This window comes from Budorcas taxicolor, chromosome 7 (genome assembly GCF_023091745.1).
Source record: "Budorcas taxicolor isolate Tak-1 chromosome 7, Takin1.1, whole genome shotgun sequence".
Classification (NCBI taxonomy): Eukaryota; Metazoa; Chordata; class Mammalia; order Artiodactyla; family Bovidae; genus Budorcas; species Budorcas taxicolor.
Genome location: NC_068916.1, coordinates 42029956 through 42050739, shown reverse-complemented (window position 1 = coordinate 42050739; position 20784 = coordinate 42029956). Strand labels below are relative to the sequence as shown.

At 37.8% G+C, this 20784-nt stretch overlaps 1 protein-coding gene across 1 annotated transcript; it reads right to left on the bottom strand.

Moving 5' to 3' along the window:
- Nucleotides 1–6439: 6439 nt before the first annotated feature.
- On the bottom strand, nt 6440–7402 carry LOC128051086 (olfactory receptor 2T29-like). Its single transcript, XM_052643563.1, has one exon. The coding sequence runs from the start codon at nt 7400–7402 to the stop codon at nt 6440–6442; it is 963 nt and encodes a 320-aa protein (XP_052499523.1).
- Nucleotides 7403–20784: the final 13382 nt, after the last annotated feature.

Genomic DNA, 20784 nt, shown 5'->3' with positions numbered 1-20784 from the left:
GAAAAGTGAAAGTGAAGTAGGTCAGTTGTGTCCGACTCTTTGTGACCCCATGGACTGCAGCCTACCAGGCTCCTCTGTCCATGGGATTTTCCAGGCAAGAGTACTGGAGTGGGTTGCCATTGCCTTCTCCGGGGTACTCTCTACCATGTCACATAATTACTTTTCTGTGTTGTGTCTGCTGTGATAATTAAATCTCTTCTCTTAACAAGTTTTCTGATTATAATACAAAATTTTTTACATATTTACTATTATATCTATTAAACATTCAGGATTTATTTATCTACAGTTTGTTTGTTCTCTTATCAATACCTCACTTTCCTCATTCTTCAGCTGCTGAGAACCACTTTTTTACTCTCAGTTTTCACAAACTTTTTTTAGATTGTACATTCAAGTGTTACCACACAGCATTTGCCTTTCCCTGGTTTATTTCACTTAATATAATGTTCTCAAAGTCCATACATGTTGTTAAAAATGGCAGGACATCCTTCTCTCTCCTGGTTAGCTAATATTTTATTGAAGTAGTTCACAAATAGTCCATGAACCCCATATTTTTAATCTATCCATCCACTGATGGGAAGTTGATTATTCCCATTATCAGTATATTGTTAATAATGCTATAATACTGCATTTGGGAGTGCAGACATCCTTTTGATATTCTGTTGCCAATTCTTTGTGTATGTTTCTAGAATAGGAATTTCTGGGTCAAATGGAGAAGACTCTTGAGAGTCCCTTGGAGTGCAAGGAGATCCAACCAGTCCATTCTGAAGGAGATCAGCCCTGGAATTTCTTTGGAAGGAATGATGCTAAAGCTGAAACTCCAGTACTTTGGCCACCTCATGCGAAGAGTTGACTCACTGGAAAAGACTCTGATGCTGGGAGGGATTGGGGGCAGGAGGAGAAGGGGACGACAGAGGCTGAGATGGCTGGATGGCATCACTGACTCGATGGATGGGAGTCTGAGTGAACTTCAGGGGATGGTGATGGACAGGGAGGCCTGGTGTGCTGTGATTCATGGGGTCGCAAAGAGTTGGACACGACTGAGCGACTGAACTGAACTGAACTGAACTGATGGTAATTCAGCTGTTAATTGTTTTAGGGAAACTCCATACTTTTTTACATAGTAGCTTCACCAATTAATTACTATAAAAATGCACAATACTTCCCTTTTCTCCATATCCTTGTTAATATGTGTGATTTCTTGACTTCTGGATGATAGCCATTCTAACAGGTGTGAAATGATATCTAATTGTTGTTTTGATATGCATTTTCTGATGATTAGTGATGTTAAGCAATTCATGGGGTCGCAAAGAGTCGGACACGACTGAGCGACTGAACTGAACTGAACTGAAGCATCTTTACATGAACTTGTTGGATTTTTGTACGTCTTCTTTGGAAAAATATGTATTTAACTCCTCTGCCCATTATTTAAGCAGAATTGTTTGTATATTAATATTGATTTATATGAATTTATATATATTTTGGATATTTACCCCCTTTTCATTGTATGATTTGCAAATTTTTGTTCCACTGTCTTGCCTTTTCATTTTATTGATTATTTGTTTGTTTGTGTAGAAGTTTTTTTAACTTATTTAACTTATATGCATAGTACATCTAGAGAAAAGCTGGGCTGGATGAAGCACAAGCTGGAATCAAGATTGCCAGGAGAAATATCAATAACCTCAGATATACAGATGACACCACCCTTATGGCAGAAAGCAAAGAAGAACTCAAGAGTCTCTTGATGAAAGTGAAAAAGGAGAGTGAAAAAATTGGCTTAAAACTCAACATTAAGAAAACTAAGATTATGGCATCTGGTCCCATCCCTTCACGGCAAATAGATGGGAAACAATGGAAACAGTGAGAGACTTTATTTTCTTGTGCTCCAAAGTCACTGCAGTTGGTGACTGTAGCCATGAAATTAAAAGATGCTTACTCCTTGGAAGAAAAGTTATGATCAACCTAGACAACGTATTAAAAAGGAGAGACATTACTTGCCAACCAAGGTCTGTCTAGTCAAAGCTATGGTTTTTCTAGTGGTCATGTATGAATGTGAGAGTTGGACTATAAAGAAAGCTGAGCACCAAAGAATTGATACTTTTATACCGTGGTGTTGGTGAAGACTCTTTTTTTAAAAAATTTATTTTTATTTTATTTATTTTTAAAAATATAAATTTATTTATTTTAATTAGAAGTGAATTACTTTACAATATTGTATTGGTTTTGCCATACATCAACATGAATCTGCCACAGGTATACATGTGTTTCCCATCCTGAACCCCCCTCCCTCCATCCTCCCCATACCATCGTTCTGAGAGTCCCTTGGACTGCAAGGAAATCCAACCAGTCTATCCTAAAGGAAGTCAGTCCTGGGTGTTCATCGGAAGGACTGATGCTGAAGCTGAAACTCCAATACTTTGGCCACTTGATGCAAAGAACTAACTCATTGGAAAAGACCCTGATGCTGGAGACTGAAGGCAGAAGGAGAAAGGAACAACAGAGGATGAGATGGTTGGATGGCATCAGTGACTCAATGAACATAAGTTTGGGTAAACTCCAGGAGTTGGTGATGGACAGGGAGGCCTGGCATGCTGCAGTACAGTCAGACATGACTGAGTGACTGAATTGAACTGAACCAAGTTTTAAAGTTTGATATAGTCCCAGTTTTTGATTTTTACTTTTGTTCATCTGCTCTGTTGTCATAATAAGAAAATCATTGCTAAGACCAATGCTGAGAAATTTTCATCTATGTTTTCTTCCTAGAAAGTTACAATATCAGTTCTTCATGTTTTAGTCTTTGATCCATTTTGATAAAATTTTGTGTATTGTGGAAGATAAGTTGCCCATTTCACATTTTTGTATGAGATCATCCACTTTTTCCAGCACTATTTCTCACAGAGACTATTGTTTTCCTGGTGGGTGTTTTTGGCTCCTTTGTAGAACAATAGCTGAACATATATGCAGGAATTTAATTCTGGGCTATCCATTCTGTTCCAATGGGTGAATACTTATTTTAAGAATGTATCATTCAGTTTTAATTATTTTACTTTGTATTAATAGTATATTTTGAAATCAGAAAATGTGATGGATCCAGGTTTGTGTGGTTTTCTTGGGATTGCTTGTTTTCTTTGGGCTCTTTTGTCATTCTGTACAAATGTTAAGATGATTTTTCATTTAATATCATTGAAATTTTGATAGCAATTGTGTTGAATCTATAAATGGCTTGAATATAATGGACATTTTAACATAGTCACTCTTCTGATTCAAGAAATGGGATGTCTTTCCATTTGTTTTATATCTTTTTTTGATATCTTTCAGCAAACTCTTAAGTTTTGTTATTTAGATCATTATTTTCCTTGGTATAATTTAATCCGACATATATTATTATTTTTGATTTTATTTTAATTGGAATTATATTTTTACATGTTTAAATACTATTCCATAGAAATTCAAATGCTTTCTGTGTGTCGATTTTATATCCTGCAACTTTATTGAGTTTATTCCTAGCTACAAAGGTTCTTGTTTTCTAATTGTATATTCTTGCCTCCTTTGTCATAGATTAATTGGTCATATAAATGTGTGCCCACTTCTTGGCTGTCTATTCTGTTCCATTGATCTATGTGTCTGTTTTTGCTCCAGCATCATACTATTTTGAATATTATAGGTTTATAGTACAGTCTGAAGTCATGGGTTATGATATCTCAACCTCTGTTCCTCTTTCTCAAGATCATTTTGGCTGTTTGGGGTCTTTTTTCTATACATTCAAAAATTTCAAAATTGTTTGTTCTAGTTATACGAAATTTTTCATTGTTATATTTATAGGGATTGCACTGAAAATGTAGAGCACCTTGGTCAGGATATGTCAATGTATGGTGAAACCAATACAGTATTGTAAAGTAAAATAAAGTAAAAATAAAAATTAAAAAAATATTAAATCTTCCAATTCAAAAGAAAGCTATATTTTCTATCTGTTTTCTTTGTCTTCAATTTCTTTCATCAGTGTCTTATAGTTTTCCAAATGCAGGTTTTTTTTTTTTTACCTCCTGGGTTAATGGATTCCTAAGTACTTTTTTCTATTTTTATTCATTTACTTTTGATGTGACTCTACATGGGACTGTTTCTTTAAGTTCTGTTTCTTATAGTTCATTATTAGCATATAGAAAAGCAACAGATTTCTGTATAGTCATTTCCTGCAAATTTACTGAATTCATGGAGCATCTTTAGTAGTTTTTCACTGGTGTGTTTAGGATTTTCTATGTCTAATATTCTGTCACTTGCCAACAGTGACAGTTTTGCCCTAGATTCGAGTTCATGTGAGATTGTGTGTGGTTCTTTTAATAATGAAGTCTCTTTTAATAATTTTGCCCCGGCTTCCCCAGTGGCTTAGAGAGTAAAGAATCTGCCTGCAGTGCAGGAGACCTGGGTTCGTTTCCTTGGTTTAGAAGATCCCCTGGAGAAGGAAATGGCAACCCACTCCAGTATTCTTGCCTGGAAAATCCCATGGACAGATGAGGCTGGCAGGCTAGTCCATGAGGCCACAAAGAGGCAGACATGACTGAGTGACTAACACACACACACACTATTCTGCCCAGTCCTTCGAGTTTCTAGAAAGCAAGTCCTACTGGCCTTTACACAAAATGCTCTGGGAGCTTATCGTCCCAGTGGAGGACTCCCAAGCTTTGAAGTCTACCATGGGTTCATAAGTCTCCTATGGGACAATGTTTGCAGTACAATTATTATCTAGTTTATGTATCACCCTCCTAGGGTAATGAGACTTGATTATACTGTAAGCCCTCCTCTTCTATCCATCTCATTGCTATACCTTTTTATGTTTTTTGTTGTAGATGATTTTTTTGATAGGTTCTGGTCTTTTTAACCAGTTGTGTTCTGTTTTCACTGAACAGATTTGTGGTGTTAGGGTACAGATTCAGCAAGACCCTGTTTATGTATTTTTCCCAATCCCTCCTAGCTGTAGATTAAATTAGATTGACACCATTAGGCTCACCATCTTCACTCACCTGGACTCCCTACTTCTAGTCTTGTACTTCTTCAAATGATTACCAACAATTCAGCATTTCTAAAATGCAAGTCAGATCATTTTTATTGTTTTTGAAGACCTAGATACAAAAGGGCAAGAAAATAGAAGATAAAGTGAATAAGAAATAGAGAAATTACTGGAATAATTAATTCACTTGACTTGCCAATGACATTACCCGTAGTCATGATGTTCTTTTCCCATGACATCAGGTCCCTGAGCAAGTCCCCCTACCCCAGAATCCTTTACTAATCTGAGGGTAACATCTAGAGCTCCCAGGTTTTCTCTCAGCACCACTTTGTTTGGCTGAACTTGCTTGTCAGATGTGGAACATCAAAAGCATCAAAATAATATATATATATTTTATTATAAGTGTTTGTACAAACTACACTTACAGTTCAAATTTGTAGGGATAGATGGCATGTTCAATTAAGATTCTAAACTAACAGCTCTTATTTTTAATTATAAGATAAAAAAATATTGTTTGAGACAATGAAGGACTAAATGTTTCTTCTCCTTGCTTATATAATGTTACATACTTCAAATCTTTGCTCTGATGCCATCTCATGTGAAAAATGTTCCCTGCCTGAGAGAACATTGGGGTTAATATAATTCTGTCCATTTAGACTTACTATTTCTCCCTCAGTACCTTTTGGGGTATTGAATTTTCAATATACCACAAGAAGCTAAGGATTTCAGACAGGAAACACTCACTAGATAGGTTCAGAATTGGATCATGAGGAACAAACTAGTCCACAATAAAGACAGGCAGAAGATACGTAGTAGTTATGATTAACTATGATAGCATGAAAGTGATTTCTAAAATTTGTCACACAGCCACCAAGGAGAAAATATGGACTAAAAAAGGAAGAAATGTCTAATAACTTTGCCTTTCTTTTTTTAAATTTAATTTTATTTTTTAAATTTTACTTTACACTTATTTTTAAGTAATTTCAAATATATACTGGTACCAAGGATCATAATAGTACAATGAACACATATAAAGCTTACCTACTTTAACCTGTTAACATTCTTTTGCCTCATCACGTTTTTCTGTCCATCTCTTTCCCATTAGTTGCATAAATTATGATATTTTACTCTAAATAATTTAGTTATATACTTCCTAAGTATATGAATACTATCCCTCAGCATCACTGTATACTTATCAACTTCATAAAAGTGAAACATGGATTCAGTATAACTGTAAAAATAATTTTTACAAGTATAAAATTAAAGATATATTTTACAAGAAGTATAAAAATGAGCTTTCCAGTACAGGGAAACAGTTCCTTCAAAGGGATGAATATAGGATGACACATGGTAGGACAATCCAAAGAATAACTTAAGCAGAAGACTATATATTTCTGATAAGTAAACTGAAGAATAAACCATTAGCATAAAAATATCTTATTTCATAGTTCTCTGAAAGGCAGATTCCACATTCAACAAGTTCTTTAGAGCCCCTGTGACATCCTTATTCCTAAGACTATAGATTAAAGGGTTTAGAACAGGAGTGAGTATGGTGTAAAAGATAGATACAGCCATGTCCTTCTCAGAGGTGTGGTAGGAGCTGGGGAACATATAGCTGTAGGTTGAAGTTCCATAGAAGAGGATGACCACAGTCATGTGGGAAGAACAAGTCATAAAAGCCTTCTTCCTGCCCTCTGCTGAATTCATCCTGTGGATGGTGAGGAGGATGAATGAATAAGAGCTTAAAATGACTGTCACAGGGATGAGGAGCATGAGGACACAGCACAGGTACATGAGTGTCTCATACAGGGAAGTGTCTGAGCAGGAAATCTTCATTACAGCAGGGACCTCACAGAAGAAATGATGGATCTCCCGGGATCTGCAGAAGGGAAAGGTCATGGTGATGGGTGTGAGCATAAAGCCATCCACTGATCCCAGGAACCAGCAGCCAGATACCAGGAGGAGCCACACCTTATGGCTCATGAGGGTAGAATAGTGGAGTGGATGACAGATGGCCACATAGCGGTCATAGGCCATGGCAGCCAGAAGGAAATATTCTGAACCTCCTACTGTTAGATAGAGAAACATCTGCATTCCACATTCAGGGGCTGAGATCTTATTCTTACCCAGGACCTGGTCCATGAGCATCTTGGGAACAATTACAGAAATGTATATCATGTCCATGAGAGACAATTGGCTGATGAAAAAGTACATGGGAGTGTGGAGGTGGGCATCGGAGTATATCAGAAGAATCAGCATGATATTCCCAGACAGGGCCATCAGGAAAATCACAAAAATGACTACACAGAGAAGAACTGGGTACTTGGATTGACTGAAGAGTCCCATGAGAATGAGATCCAACTGTCCAGTGTAGTTGGCCACCCAGGTGGAGTTGTCCATGAGATTTCACCTAGACCACCAAGGAGAGCTTTGTGATTAACAGACTATTCATGGGATATGACCACCTGAAATGAATGTCTAGTAAGATTGGGGGGTATGCGTGTGTTCATGTGTGTGCATGCTCAGAAACTCAGTTGTTCTAATTATGAAGAAATGTCACAGGGCTGTAGATTTTGAGATTAATAATTGCTTGCAATTCAGTTGAAATCTGAGATTCCACAACTTTTGCTTAAGTAGTTGGTTACTCAAAGTAAAACTACAATGTTTTGTTACAGAAGTCAGAATTGAATCAGTCTGTTTTAAGGAACCAACAAATCTTATAAAGTCTTTGAATGTATTCCACATGAGAAAGAATTAGAAAATAACTGAAACATAATTTGGGGAAAATCTATACCAAATGTTTGAACTCCCTTTGCCTGTAGGTTCTGGCCTTGCTGTGAGGCTCTGTGATTATGAGGAGGGAGACATGCATCCACAGAAGAAGACTGGGGTCCTCAGAAAAGCCAAATATTTAGTTATCCTGAGGGCACTGAGTGAGGAGCCCAGATTCTGAGGCAGGACTATGGCTGCTGGCTCACATTATCCTCTACCCGCCATTCCTCTGTCTGCAGTACATAAAAATAATACAGTTTGGTCTCTGATACGGTTAGGATTAAATGAGGTAAATGAAGTAAACTAAATTGCTTAGAATATTGCCAGTTATAGATGAATAAGCATGTATATTGTTAAAGTATTAATATCTAGAGTTATGACAGCAAATTCTGTATAAAAGATGGCTATTATTTAATAGTATTTTTCTATTATTTGAGATGCATTATTTCAGTTTGCTAGTTTTAGCATCTATTTACACATATAAGAATTTGATTATTTCTGTAGTTCTGAAATAATATAATACATAAAAGATTTGTGTGATGTACATATATACACATGAATGTACCTGTATGTATAATCTCAGACTTTTTGTAAATGTATACAAACACTATAAAATATCTATTTATATAAATATGTTAATGTAAATAAATATACAATATATATTTCTTATTTTAATTTTGCTATGCAAAGCTTCATGGAAAAACCCCATCTCAGTTCTGTCTAGTACATGCTTCCCCAACACAATGTCCTTAAAGTTCATACCATTTTTTCTAAATCTCAGTGAGAACTAGCATTCAGATGATAACTGTCATTTACAAGACAAAACTTTAGTTGTTTCGTGAATATCATCTATCTGCTTTATTGTCAATGGCGGTCAGTTTTTCATGGAAACAGAGATGCAGAAAGGAAATGTGAAAAACAGGAGTCTTTGACTCCAATTCAAGGTTCCCTCCTCTATCTTTCTGTTCACAGACTACAACTATCTTGGAGGATGAAGACAAATCAAAGAAAAATTAAACTTTGTTACTCTTAAGGAGGTCACAATCTATTCAGGGAAACATATCATATGAAATGTGATTTTAAGTAGAATTTTCAAAGAGATATGAAGTAAATAAGAAACAGTGATAAAGGAATATGTCTGGCCTTGCTCAAGAGAATCACAAAGCCCAGACATGTATCTACATCTGCTCTTATGGAGATTAAAACTTTGAAACTTTTCAATTTCTTACATGTTAAATGTTAAAATATATGTTATTACAAATCAGAAGGAAATGTTGCCTCCTCTTTCTGGGAAGACTTTACATTTCAGGAAGAATTGCCAAGTTTCATATATATTTTATATTCTTCTATTTTCAATTTATCTTTTAAAATTTTTAATTGGAGGATAATTGCTCCATAATGCTTTTCTTTCTTCTGCCACACAACGATGTGAGTCACTTACAAGTATACACCCTGTAATTCTGGAACCTCCTTCCCATCCCCCATCTCAACTCTCTAGGTTGTTTTAATAACAGATTATACTCTTGTAATAATCCCAGAGACTAATGACAACATTTGATTTGTAAACAATCTAAAATTCTGGGATGCTAAAGAAGTAGACAGCACTGAAAGTGAATTTGATGCCTTAATATGAATAATAAATTTGGGAAAAATTCCATTAAAAATATAATATTATGTCAAATTCCACTTACACTGGCAGATGAAAGCTGAGATCTATGTAAAATGTAAAAACAGTCCAATAAGCTAAAGAAACACTTGTGACTGAGTCACTACTTGTGGTTAAAGTGAAGTAAGGACCAATGTAGTGACTGGCACATGTGAAGACCTCAAATCTATTTGCTGAATAAATGACGGGTGAGCAGAAAGGTGAGTAGGAGGCATTGGTCAAATCTCTGTTGCACTTTGATAAACGGGAGCCACTGTGATCAAGCCACACTGAAGAGTCCATGTAGGACTCCGGACAAACAAGGCAATACAGTCTGTACAACACCAAGCGACTGGCCTCACTCATTGCTTTTACTGTTTTCTATCCAATTGCTTGAGTTTAATGTAAATTGGAAAAGTGCATATTTGACTTGGGAAATTATTAAGAGTAGGAGTAGAATAATATCAAATCTTATATGAAATTGACAGCATCTTAGCCATTGTTCTATTGTTTTACCATACTTTGCTCCCCAAGAGCCTATGAGGTACTTATTAATTCACCTTAATTTCTCCTTTTATAGATTAAATGATTCAGGTTCCTACAGCATTGGCCTACATCATACCATCCCGCTGAGGGAACGTGTGTCTCAGCTCTCGCATCAGGACACAGCTTGTAACGCAGCCTATGTTCTCTAGGTCATAGTCTTGTCTTTATAGTCTATAATTCGGTTACTGGCCATGTATTATCATTTCATCCAGGAAACATAAATAAGACTGAGACATTTATTTTAATATTATAATTTATAGTATTAATCTTCATTCAATGTAAAACTACTTTTTCTTTTGTAAAATTTCCGTCTCAAGGAAACAAGCTCATCATACAATAATAAAGGAGGAATATATATTCTTTTGTCCCTAAATAGCTGGAAATCAAAACCTATTTTTAATATGTTGCAGTAAATAATGTTACATAAAAGATTATGGAAAAAGAAATACTGTCTTTCCATAAAAACAATACGGAAATATAAGGAAACATAGTATCCTGGAGTAGACTCCATTATAGAGAAGTAGACTCCATTATAACGCAGTAAATGGAAAAATAAGGAAACATAGTCTAGAATTAACAGAATGTGCAAGAAGCAGAATAAATCAAAACCAGTGATTACCCTTTTGATTCCGTAGTCTTGTTTTGCTATCTGACTGACCTCAACATCAGATGATGCCTGAAGTTTCATCAAGATGGACTAATGGAAAAAAAAGTGTCCACAGTTAACAGTATAAAGAGAAACAGGAGTGTGATTTTATCCCTGTTATATTATGCCCACTGGGGGAATCGATGATGCTTTCTATTGATAAATTCCCTCTGGGATCTTCAAGTAGACTACAATTAAGACAGTTAAAAAAAGTTACTAGATATCTCTGTTGCACTTTTCTGGTTTCCTTCTCATGTGTTTTAAAATTTTTTTCCATTTGTTTTTAAACTAGAAATCTCAAAAATATTAACAATAATCTCAAATTTTACCATAATTGATAAAATCTTATTTATGACAAAATTAAATTTTATATATGGCCTTAGTCTTTCTATGAATTTGTTTTCCTTATGTATATTTACATATCTTTATTCTTTGTTCAAGAAAATTTTGTGAGGTTTTGATGCCTCTCTTATCTTTCAAAGATACAGATTCTGAAAATTTTAGATTAATTTATGGATCAAAGACTGCACCACTAATCAGTACTGTGGTTAAGAGTAAAATTATGATGATCTTTACATTTTCATCTGGATCATTCTTCAATAGATAACTAATTGTATTTTTTTTTTTTTTTGTTTACTCAGTTGTAATCTCTATTGCTTTAATGTTGAATTGCATTTTAGATATTTGGTCTTAATTTAATGTATACAAGAATCATAAAAATATTAAAAAACACAACTTGTTAAAATAAAAATTTACTAATCAATCATACTTATATCTTCCTTTCAGACTTCAGATATTTAAGAAATGTATACCAGGTACTAGGCTTCCCAGGTGGCTCTAGTGGTAAACAACCAGTCTGCTAATGAAGGAAACGTAAGAGATGTGGGTTCGATCCCTGGGTCTGGAAGATCCCCTGGAGGAGGGCATGGCAACCTACTCCAGTATTCTTGCTTGAAGAATCCCATAGACAGAGGAGCCTGGTGGGCTACAGTCCATAGGGTAGCAAAGAGTTGGACATGACTGAAGTGACTGAGTGCACACACACCTACCATGTGCCAGGCGGTTAGGATAAACCAAGAAATAAGATAAGAGTGACTCTATCCTCACTAAACTTGCAACCAAATTCTTCTGAACATTTTTCTGTATGCGTTCTCAAATTATAATTATTACTTTCCCATGGTATCTTTTCTGCATGGTATACTTTGCCCAGCCCACACCTTAGGGGCTAGGGCCTCCTGTGTGTGTGAGCTTGCAGATGGTTTGTCCTAACCCTTTTATTACCTGGATTTTCTTAAGATTCTGAGAGTGCAAGCCTTGGGAGGTACTGAACAGTGGGAAAAAGGAAGAAGTTGCATCTTTTCCTTGCTTTTGGAGATGATCTCTGGCAGCTTCAGCAGCTACTTTCAAGTAATGACCATTGGGGAGCTATGGGTTACAGAGCCCCAAGGGTAGTTTCAGTGATGTTGGCAGGATGCAAATGTCTGGGTTTCATCAGAAGAGGAACTACTAGTAACCACAGATTACAGCATCTTTATCAGATCAGCTTGGGGGCACTTGGGGTCCAAGTCTGTTGAGGACTCCTGAGGGTAAAGACCCTTTTCTGCTTCCCCAGCCTTCATGAGAGCCCTTTGTCAACGTTCTGTCAATTTCCCTGTATCAAATACCTTTGGTTTGAAATTTGTAAAATATTTGTATATTACTGGACACAACAATGAGGTTAATGTCTTATCAAATTAATTATACATCAATGACAGTCCTCAATATTGAATAATTATGTTGATTTCACATTTATAAATTATACGTTGTGTGAAATAAAAGTGCTTTCATAGAAAGCACTACCTGAATGTAACTTTTTCTAAGTTAAACAATAATAGCATTTAAAATGTTTCAAGTTTCTTCATGCACAACACTAAATTTCTTTCCAAAAACATACTCAAATTGTGCTGTTTTAAATTCATGCAAACTCATACTGGTAGCCATATGACAGGTCATAATTAGAGAGACAAGGAGCAAACTCTTAGTCTGAAGGGACCAAGCTCCTTTCAGGACAAGGAGAACAACTTTATTCAGAAAGCCAGCAGACCAAGAGCCTGGTAGACTAACGTCCCAAAGAGTCATCTTCAGTTCAGTTCAGTTCAGTCGCTCAGTCGTGGCCGACTCTTTGTGACCCCATGAATCGCAACACGCCAGGCCTCCCTGTCCATCACCAACTCCCAGAGTTCACTCAGACTCATGCCCATCGAGTCAGTGATGCCATCCAGCCATCTCATCCTCTGTCGTCCCCTTCTCCTCCTGCCCCCAATCCCTCCCAGCATCAGAGTCTTTTCCAATGAGTCACCTCTTTGCATGAGGTGGCCAAAGTACTGGAGTTTCAGCTTTAGCATCATTCCTTCCAAAGAAATTCCAGGGCTGATCTCCTTCAGAATGGACTGGTTGGATCTCCTTGCAGTCCAAGGGACTCTCAAGAGTCTTCTCCAACACCACAGTTCAAAAGCATCAATTCTTTGGCCCTCAGCCTTCTTCACAGTCCAACTCTCACATCCACACATGACCATAGGAAAAACCATAGCCTTGACTGGACGGACCTTAGTCGGCAAAGTAATGTCTCTGCTTTTGAATATGCTTTCTAGGTTGGTCATAACTTTTCTCCCAAGGAGTAAGTGTCTTTTAATTTCATGGCTGCAATCACCATCTGCAGTGATTTTTGAGCCCACAAAAATAAAGCCTGACACTGTTTTCACTGTTTCCCCATCTATTTCCCATGAAGTGATGGGACTGGATGCCATGATCTTTGTTTTCTGAATGTTGAGCTTTAAGCCAACTTTTTCACTCTCCTCTTGTTTACTTTCATCAAGAGGCTTTTTAGTTCTTCTTCACTTTCTGCCATAAGGGTGATGTCATCTGCATATCTGAGGTTACTGATATTTCTCCTGGCAATCTTGATGCCAGCTTGTGTTTCTTCCAGCTCAGCATTTCTCATGATGTACTCTGCATAGAAGTTAAATAAGCAGGGTGACAATATATAGCCTTGACGTACTCCTTTTTCTATCTTACTAAAGTTAAAATTCAGAATGCTTTTAAATTTAAAAAGGAGGCAGTATGGTTAATTGTTGCAAAATACTTCATCCCAAATTTCTTTGTTCTTGCAGCTGTTCAAGTAGGTCTGGTCACAATGTTCTATAGATCTCCAACAAGTCCATCGTTATTTTTTGTTCTTGCAGCCTTTCATCTCTATATGAATGGAAAAGTGTTTTACATTAAAGGTTAATACGAGGAGGCAGAGCATTGAGATATTCCCTTATAAAAGCACAGAGCCATCATGATTAAGCACAAGTGATAGAGCACAGAGATAAAAAAATACATTCAATGTGGAGTCAGGTTTGTGCTTCTTTGTAACCATTTCCAACTGTAATTGTCCATTCCAAAGAATATCAAGGAGAGACAAGAAAGCCTTCCTCAGTGACAAGTACAAAGAAATAGAGGAAAAAAATAGAATGGGAAAGACTAGAGATCTCTTCAAGAAAATTAAAGATACCAAGGGAACATTTCATGCAAAAATGGGCTCAATAAAGGAAATGGTATGGACCTAACAGAAGCGGAAGATATTAAGAAGCGGTGGAAAGAATACACAGAAGAACTATATAAAAAAGATCTTCATGGCCCAGATAATCATGATGGTGTGATCACTCACCTAGAGCCAGACATCGGGAATGTGAAGTCAAGTGGGCCTTAGGAAGCATCACTATAAACAAAGCCAGTGGAGGTGATGGAATTCCAGTTGAGCTATTTCAAATCCTCAAAGATGATGCTGTGAAAGCACTGCACTCAATACACCAGCAAATTTGGAAAACTCAGCAGTGGCCACAGGACTGGAAAAGGTCAGTTTTCATTCCAATCCCAAAGAAAGGCAATGCCAAAGAATGCTCAAACTACCACACAATTGCACTCATCTCACATGCTTGTAAAATAATGCTCAAAATTTTCCAAGCCAGGCTTCAACAATATGTGAACCATGAACTTCCAGATGTTCAAGCTGGTTTTAGAAAAGACAGAGGAACCAGAGATCAAATTGCCAACATCTGCTGGATCATGGAAAAAGCAAGAGAGTTCCAGAAAAACATCCATTTCTGCTTTATTGACTATGCCAAAGCCTTTGACTGTGTGGATCACAATAAACTGTGGAAAATTCTCAGAGAGATGGGAATACCAGACCACCTGACCTGCCTCTTGAGAAATCTGTATGCAGGTCAGGAAGCAACAGTTAGAACTGGACATGGAACAACAGATAGGTTTCAAATAGGGAAAGGAGTACGTCAAGGCTGTATATTGTCACTCTGCTTACTTAACCTATTTGGAGAGTACATCATGAGAAATGCTGGGCTGGAGGAAGCACAAGCTGGAATCAAGATTGCTGGGAGAAATATCAATCACCTCAGATATGCAGATGACACCACCCTTATGGCAGAAAGTGAAGAGGAACTAAAGAGCCTCTTGATAAATGTGAAAGAAGAGAGTGAAAAAGTTGACTTAAAGCTCAACATTCAGAAAACTAAGATCATGGCATCTGGTTCCATCCTTTCATGGCAAATAGATGGGGAAATTGTGGAAAGAGTGACAGACTTTTTTGGGGGGGCTCCAAAATCACTGCAGATGGTGACTACAACCACGAAATTAAAAGCCACTTGCTCCTTGGAAAAAAAGTTATGACCAACCTAGACAGCATATTAAAAAGCAGAGATATTGCTTGCCAACCAAGGTAGGTCTAGTCAAAGCTATGGTTTTTCCAGTGGTCATGTATGGATGTGAGAGTTGGACCATAAAGAAAGCAGATCACCAAAGACTGATGCTTTTGAACTATGTTGTTGGAGAAGACTCTTGAGAGTCCCTTGGACTGCAAGGAGATCCAAGCAGTCCATCCTAAAAGAAGTCAGTCTTGTTTATTCATTGGAAGGACTGATGCTGAAGCTGAAACTCCAATGCTTTGGCCATCTGATGTGAAGAACTGACTCATTGGAAAAGACCCTGATGCTGAGTAAGACTGAAGGTGGGAGGAGAAGGGGACAGAGGATGAGGTGGTTAGAAGGCATCATTGACTTGATGGACATGAATTTAATTAGTTTCCAGGAATTGGTGATGGACAGGGAGTCCTGGCATTGGCAGTCCATGGCGTTGCAAGGAGTCAGACATGACTGAATGACTGAACTGACTGACCCAAGATTCTCGGCCTTATGCTATCTTTGTACATCCATTTTAAGGAAAGGGGGTCATTTTCTATTTTGGTACTTTACAACAAGTGATTGTTACTGGGAAAGTGAAGCAAAATAGAAAAGAAAGTCAGCATTATTCATCTGGTAGGGAGCTTGGCTTGAAAAAGCTACTTAATATCTTTTGCTTTTTTGGTCCCATCTAGTTTTTGGAGAAGTAGGTTTTTTAAATTTATAGTCTAATTTTGACTAATTTAACAAAAGAATGAGTTTTTAGCACCTTGTATGGTCCTCTCCACTTAGCTGCAAGTTGATATTTGGGTGCTTGTTCTGTCCAGGATTTGAGAAGGACCCAATCTCCTGGCTGGAAAGAGTGCAGAATCACCTGAGCTGGGAGACAAAATTATTGACTCAAACTCATAAACAAAAGTTATTATTGCCTAAAATCTTAACATAGTTGGCAACTTCTATGTCCTTTAAGACATTCTCTTGCCTGTACAGATACCTGGAATGGTCTAACATACAGTATTTCAAAAAGACTTAATTTGAACTTGCTTTTAGGAACCATTTTAATCCATAGCTGGGAAGGACTTGTTTCAAATTAAATTAGTCTCCTGATATATTTGTCAATGCTCTTTCATTATTTCTGTTTTTCCTGTTGATTGGGTTCTCTAGAATGAATGTAATTTCCAATCAATATGGAATTGTCATTTTGAAGGATATTTGATAATATAAATGAAAGAATACATTCCTTAAGGATTATTCTATCTACTTCAGATTTTTTTTTTTTCCTGTCCAGGTGGAATATGCTGCCACTCATCCTGAAAAACTGTCCACAAACACAAACAGCATTGGAATTTTTGGCCCCTCCTGAGCTATTGTCAGTCCATATTTATGGTCTTACCTTTTCAGAGACATCATGGTGAGGACATTTTATCTCTTTTTCTGAGTTTTCTGTGACAGTTATATGTAGGTTTAAAGCATGTTCCATGGGAACTCTGATATCACGTTGTCATTTAATTTACAGAGGAGATCTTGGCCCTGACAAGGGATAGGAAAATTAGGCATGTATAATAAACTACATTTTATGTGAGATTTCATATTTGAGCTTGCAGTGGTTGTAAAAATAATCAGCCTTGTCCTTCTACTGATACCCCAGTGGCTGGAGTAGACTGGAACATTCTATGTGCTGACTTGGTATTTTACATGGAATACATTTCCCCTGTGTCTACCAGAAAGTCAGTCAACTTGTTCTCCACTGTCAATTTTACCAAAGGCTCCTGTTCAGTTGCTCAGTCGTGTCTGACTGTTTGCAACCCCATGAATCACAGCACGCCAGGCCTCCCTGTCCATCACCATCTCCCAGAGTTCACCCAAACTCATGTCCACCGAGTTGGTGATGCCATCCAGCCATCTCATCCTCTGTCGTCCTCTTCTCCTCCTGCCCCCAATCCCTCCCAGCATCAAAGTCTTTTCCAATGAGTCAACTTTTTGCATGAGGTGTCCAAAGTACTGTGAGTTTCAGCTTTAGCATCATTCCTTCCAAAGAAATCCAGGGGCTGATCTCCTTTAGAATGGACTGGTTGTATCTCCTTGCAGTCCCAGGGACTCTCAAGAGTCTTCTCCAACACCACACTTCAAAAGCATCAATTCTTCGGCACTCAGCTTTCTTCACAGTCCAACTCTCGCATCCATACATGACCACTGGAAAAACCATAGCCTTCACTAGACAGACCTTAGTCGGCAAAGTAATGTCTCTGCTTTTGAATATGCTATCTAGGTTGGTCATAACTTTCCTTCCAAGCGTCTTTTAATTTCATGGCTACAATCACCATCTGCAGTGATTTTGGAGCCCCCCAAAATAAAGTCAGACACTGTTTCCACTGTTTCCCCATTTATTTGCCATGAAGTGGTGGGACCAGATGCCATGATCCTCCTGTGGGGATATTTGAATTGAGTGTCTTAAATCTAGGTAAGCCCCTGAATCTCTTCATTCATCATCTGAATATTCTTTCCTTTTTACCATCTGAGAGGTCCCACTACTTTTTTCTTTTCTTCAGCTTTCCTTTAATTTGGGGCATTCTCTTTTTCAGTGTCTTACCTCTTTATAATAGACACATTGTTTTTTACCTATTGATAGCTTAGCTTTCTTAGGGTCTCCTATCTTTGGAGAATTCAATGCAGCAGCTGGAATTGGGGCATTTCACCTTATGTTTTCCTTTTTATGTTTCTGTTCTGTGCTGATGACTATTTTAAAAGCAATGTATACCAACCGAAAAAGATCATCCTAAATGCATCATCTAATTGTTGCAATTTTCAACTGATATCTGAGGTGTTTTGCTGAATAAAGGCTATATTTGCTATACTAGCATTTTCGGACACGACTGAGCGACTTCACTTTCACTTTTCACTTTCATGCATTGGAGAAGGAAATGGCAACCCACTCCAGTCTTCTTGACTGGAGAATCCCAGGGACGGAGGAACCTGGTGGGCTGCCGTCTCTGGGGTCGCACAGAGTCAGACACGACTGAAGCGACTTAGCAGCAGCAGCATTTTCGGAGGACTCAGGATCTGCTGTAGGCCTGATAAGTCCTTTCTCAAAATTCAGAGGACTCTTTCTTTCTTTATTTTTTGTTGAATTTCTTGAATTTGGTTCAGATTAGTTTGCTACTCATAAAGGTAGTGAAAAGTGAAAGTAGATCACTTGTGTCCAACTCTTTGCTACCCCCTTGGACTCTACAGTCCATGGTATTCTCCAGGCCCAAATACTGGAGTGGGTAGCCTTTCCCTTCTCCAGGGCATCTTCCTGAACCCAGATCTCCCACATTGCAGGTGGATTCTTCACCAGCTTAGTCACCAGGGAAGCCCAAGAATACTGGAGTGGGTAGCCTGTCCCTTCTCCAGGGGATCTTGCTGAACCCAGATCTCCCACATTGCAGGTGGATTCTTCACCAGCTTAGTCACCAGGGAAGCCCAAGAATACTGGAGTGGGTAGCCTGTCCCTTCTCCAGGGGATCTTCCTGAACCCAGATCTCCCACATTGCAGGTGGATTCTTCACCAGCTTAGTCACCAGGGAAGCCCAAGAATACTGGAGTGGGTAGCCTGTCCCTTCTCCAGGGGATCTTGCTGACCCAGGAATGGATCAGTGGTCTATTGCATTGCAGATGGATTCTTTACAACTGAGCTATCAGGGAAACCCATACCATTTAGGCCCCCTATGGAATAACGAAATAAGGGAAATTGCTTTGCCCAAGGAGTGGATCTGGTCCAAACTAGACGTCCTATTGGATCTTAGATGATGATTCCAGCCCAGCTCTCTGCGTCTCCCAGCTAGAGGATCACATAGTTCAAAAGTAGTGGGTCATCCGTAAAAACCCAGCCTGATGGCTATTTGCATTTAGGCCCGCTATGAAATAATGGAGTAAGGGAAATTGTTTTGCCCCAAGAGTGGATCTTAGTTCAAGTTGGATGCCCTATTGGATCTTACATAATGATATCAGACCATGTCTCTGTGTCTCCCAATTAGAAAATCACAGAATTTTCTAACTGATGCCTATAAGGAAGGGCATCATTCTGACCATTTCTTGAGTCCCAGTGTTGGGAATTGAGGCAGGCGGTATAGAAATGAGAGGCAGTGGAAGGGTGTTATCCTAATTTCCTTTTCTTACTTTCCTTACTATACCAGCTTAGATGCTTGCACATAGGGTATTTCATTATTCTTCCCCACTTCTTTACAAAATAGCTCTAATAGTAGGACTGTATAAAACCATTCAAAAGACAATGCTCTTCACCATTTTGTTATAAAATCATAAATAGCATTGTGTCTTCTCTGTCCATTATGGAACTTTCTTCTTCCACTTAAGAATATCCTACTTTAAAATAAGAACAGATAGGTTTGTGTGTGTGTGTATTCCTTTCCTTCATTTGACATCTGAAAAAGTTTTAAACATCACAAAACTGATTTGACTATAAATGGAGAAATAGTACTGAGACAAAATGAAACCAAATACCCGAGCAACAGATAAAAAATCTTAAATAAACTCTCAAGCACAAGAACTGTGAACTCATCCCCATGAAATATGACTTCCCTGATGGCTCAGCTGGTAAAGAATCCGCCTGCAATGCAGGAGACACCGGTTCGATTCCTGGGTCAGGAAGATCCCCTGGAGAAGGAATAGGCTACCCACTCCAGTATTCTGGCTTGGAGAATCCCATGGACTGTACAGTCTGTGGGGTTGCAAAGAGTCAGACACGACTGAGCGACTTTCACTTTCACTTCACATAGAGTGTTGGGTCCACACCCATGGTACAGGAGACCACAGACAGTGCCTTTGTTAATTAACAAAGCATGCATAACAGTTGGTAAGTTTTGTTTTAAATACAGTGTAATGTACACAAGGTCCCAAGATAATTCTGCATAAACCCCTTGTGGAGATCCTAACAGGTACTCTGGCCAAATATTTTTGCAATAATTTATAATGAGGCCACTTCTGAAAAATGTTGAGGTATGGCAAAACCAATACAATATTGAAAAGTAATTAATCTCCAATTAAAATAAATAAATTTATATTAAAAAAATGTGCTCCAGAGGGCTTTATTTAGGAATAGATGAAAACTTCTCCATCTTTTAAAGACAGAGATACAAAACAAAACAAAACAAAAATAACATATACAAATGGAACAAATGAATCAGTTCAGAAATCAGGTAAAAGTCCAGCAAGTATTTCTTCTCCAGCAGGATATGCCACTCAAATACAAAACAAATTGACTTCTGGAGAAAAAAAAAAGCCCCAAATGAAAGGGAAAAAAGAGTTTCTGGCTATATGTACTGAGGGACTTACTGTTCTGTATCAAATCAGTCAGCCTCCATGTGTTGATTTCTTACCCATCTGCCAAGCACTGGGGCAGCCAGTGGTACCTACAGGAAATTTTGAAGAGGAGAGCCTCAGAAATTGTCTCTAGTAGCCA

Excerpts from the sequence above, each read along its gene's own strand:
- LOC128051086 (XM_052643563.1), bottom strand. The coding sequence starts at position 7,402 with ATGGACAACTCCACCTGGGTGGCCAACTACACTGGACAGTTGGATCTC.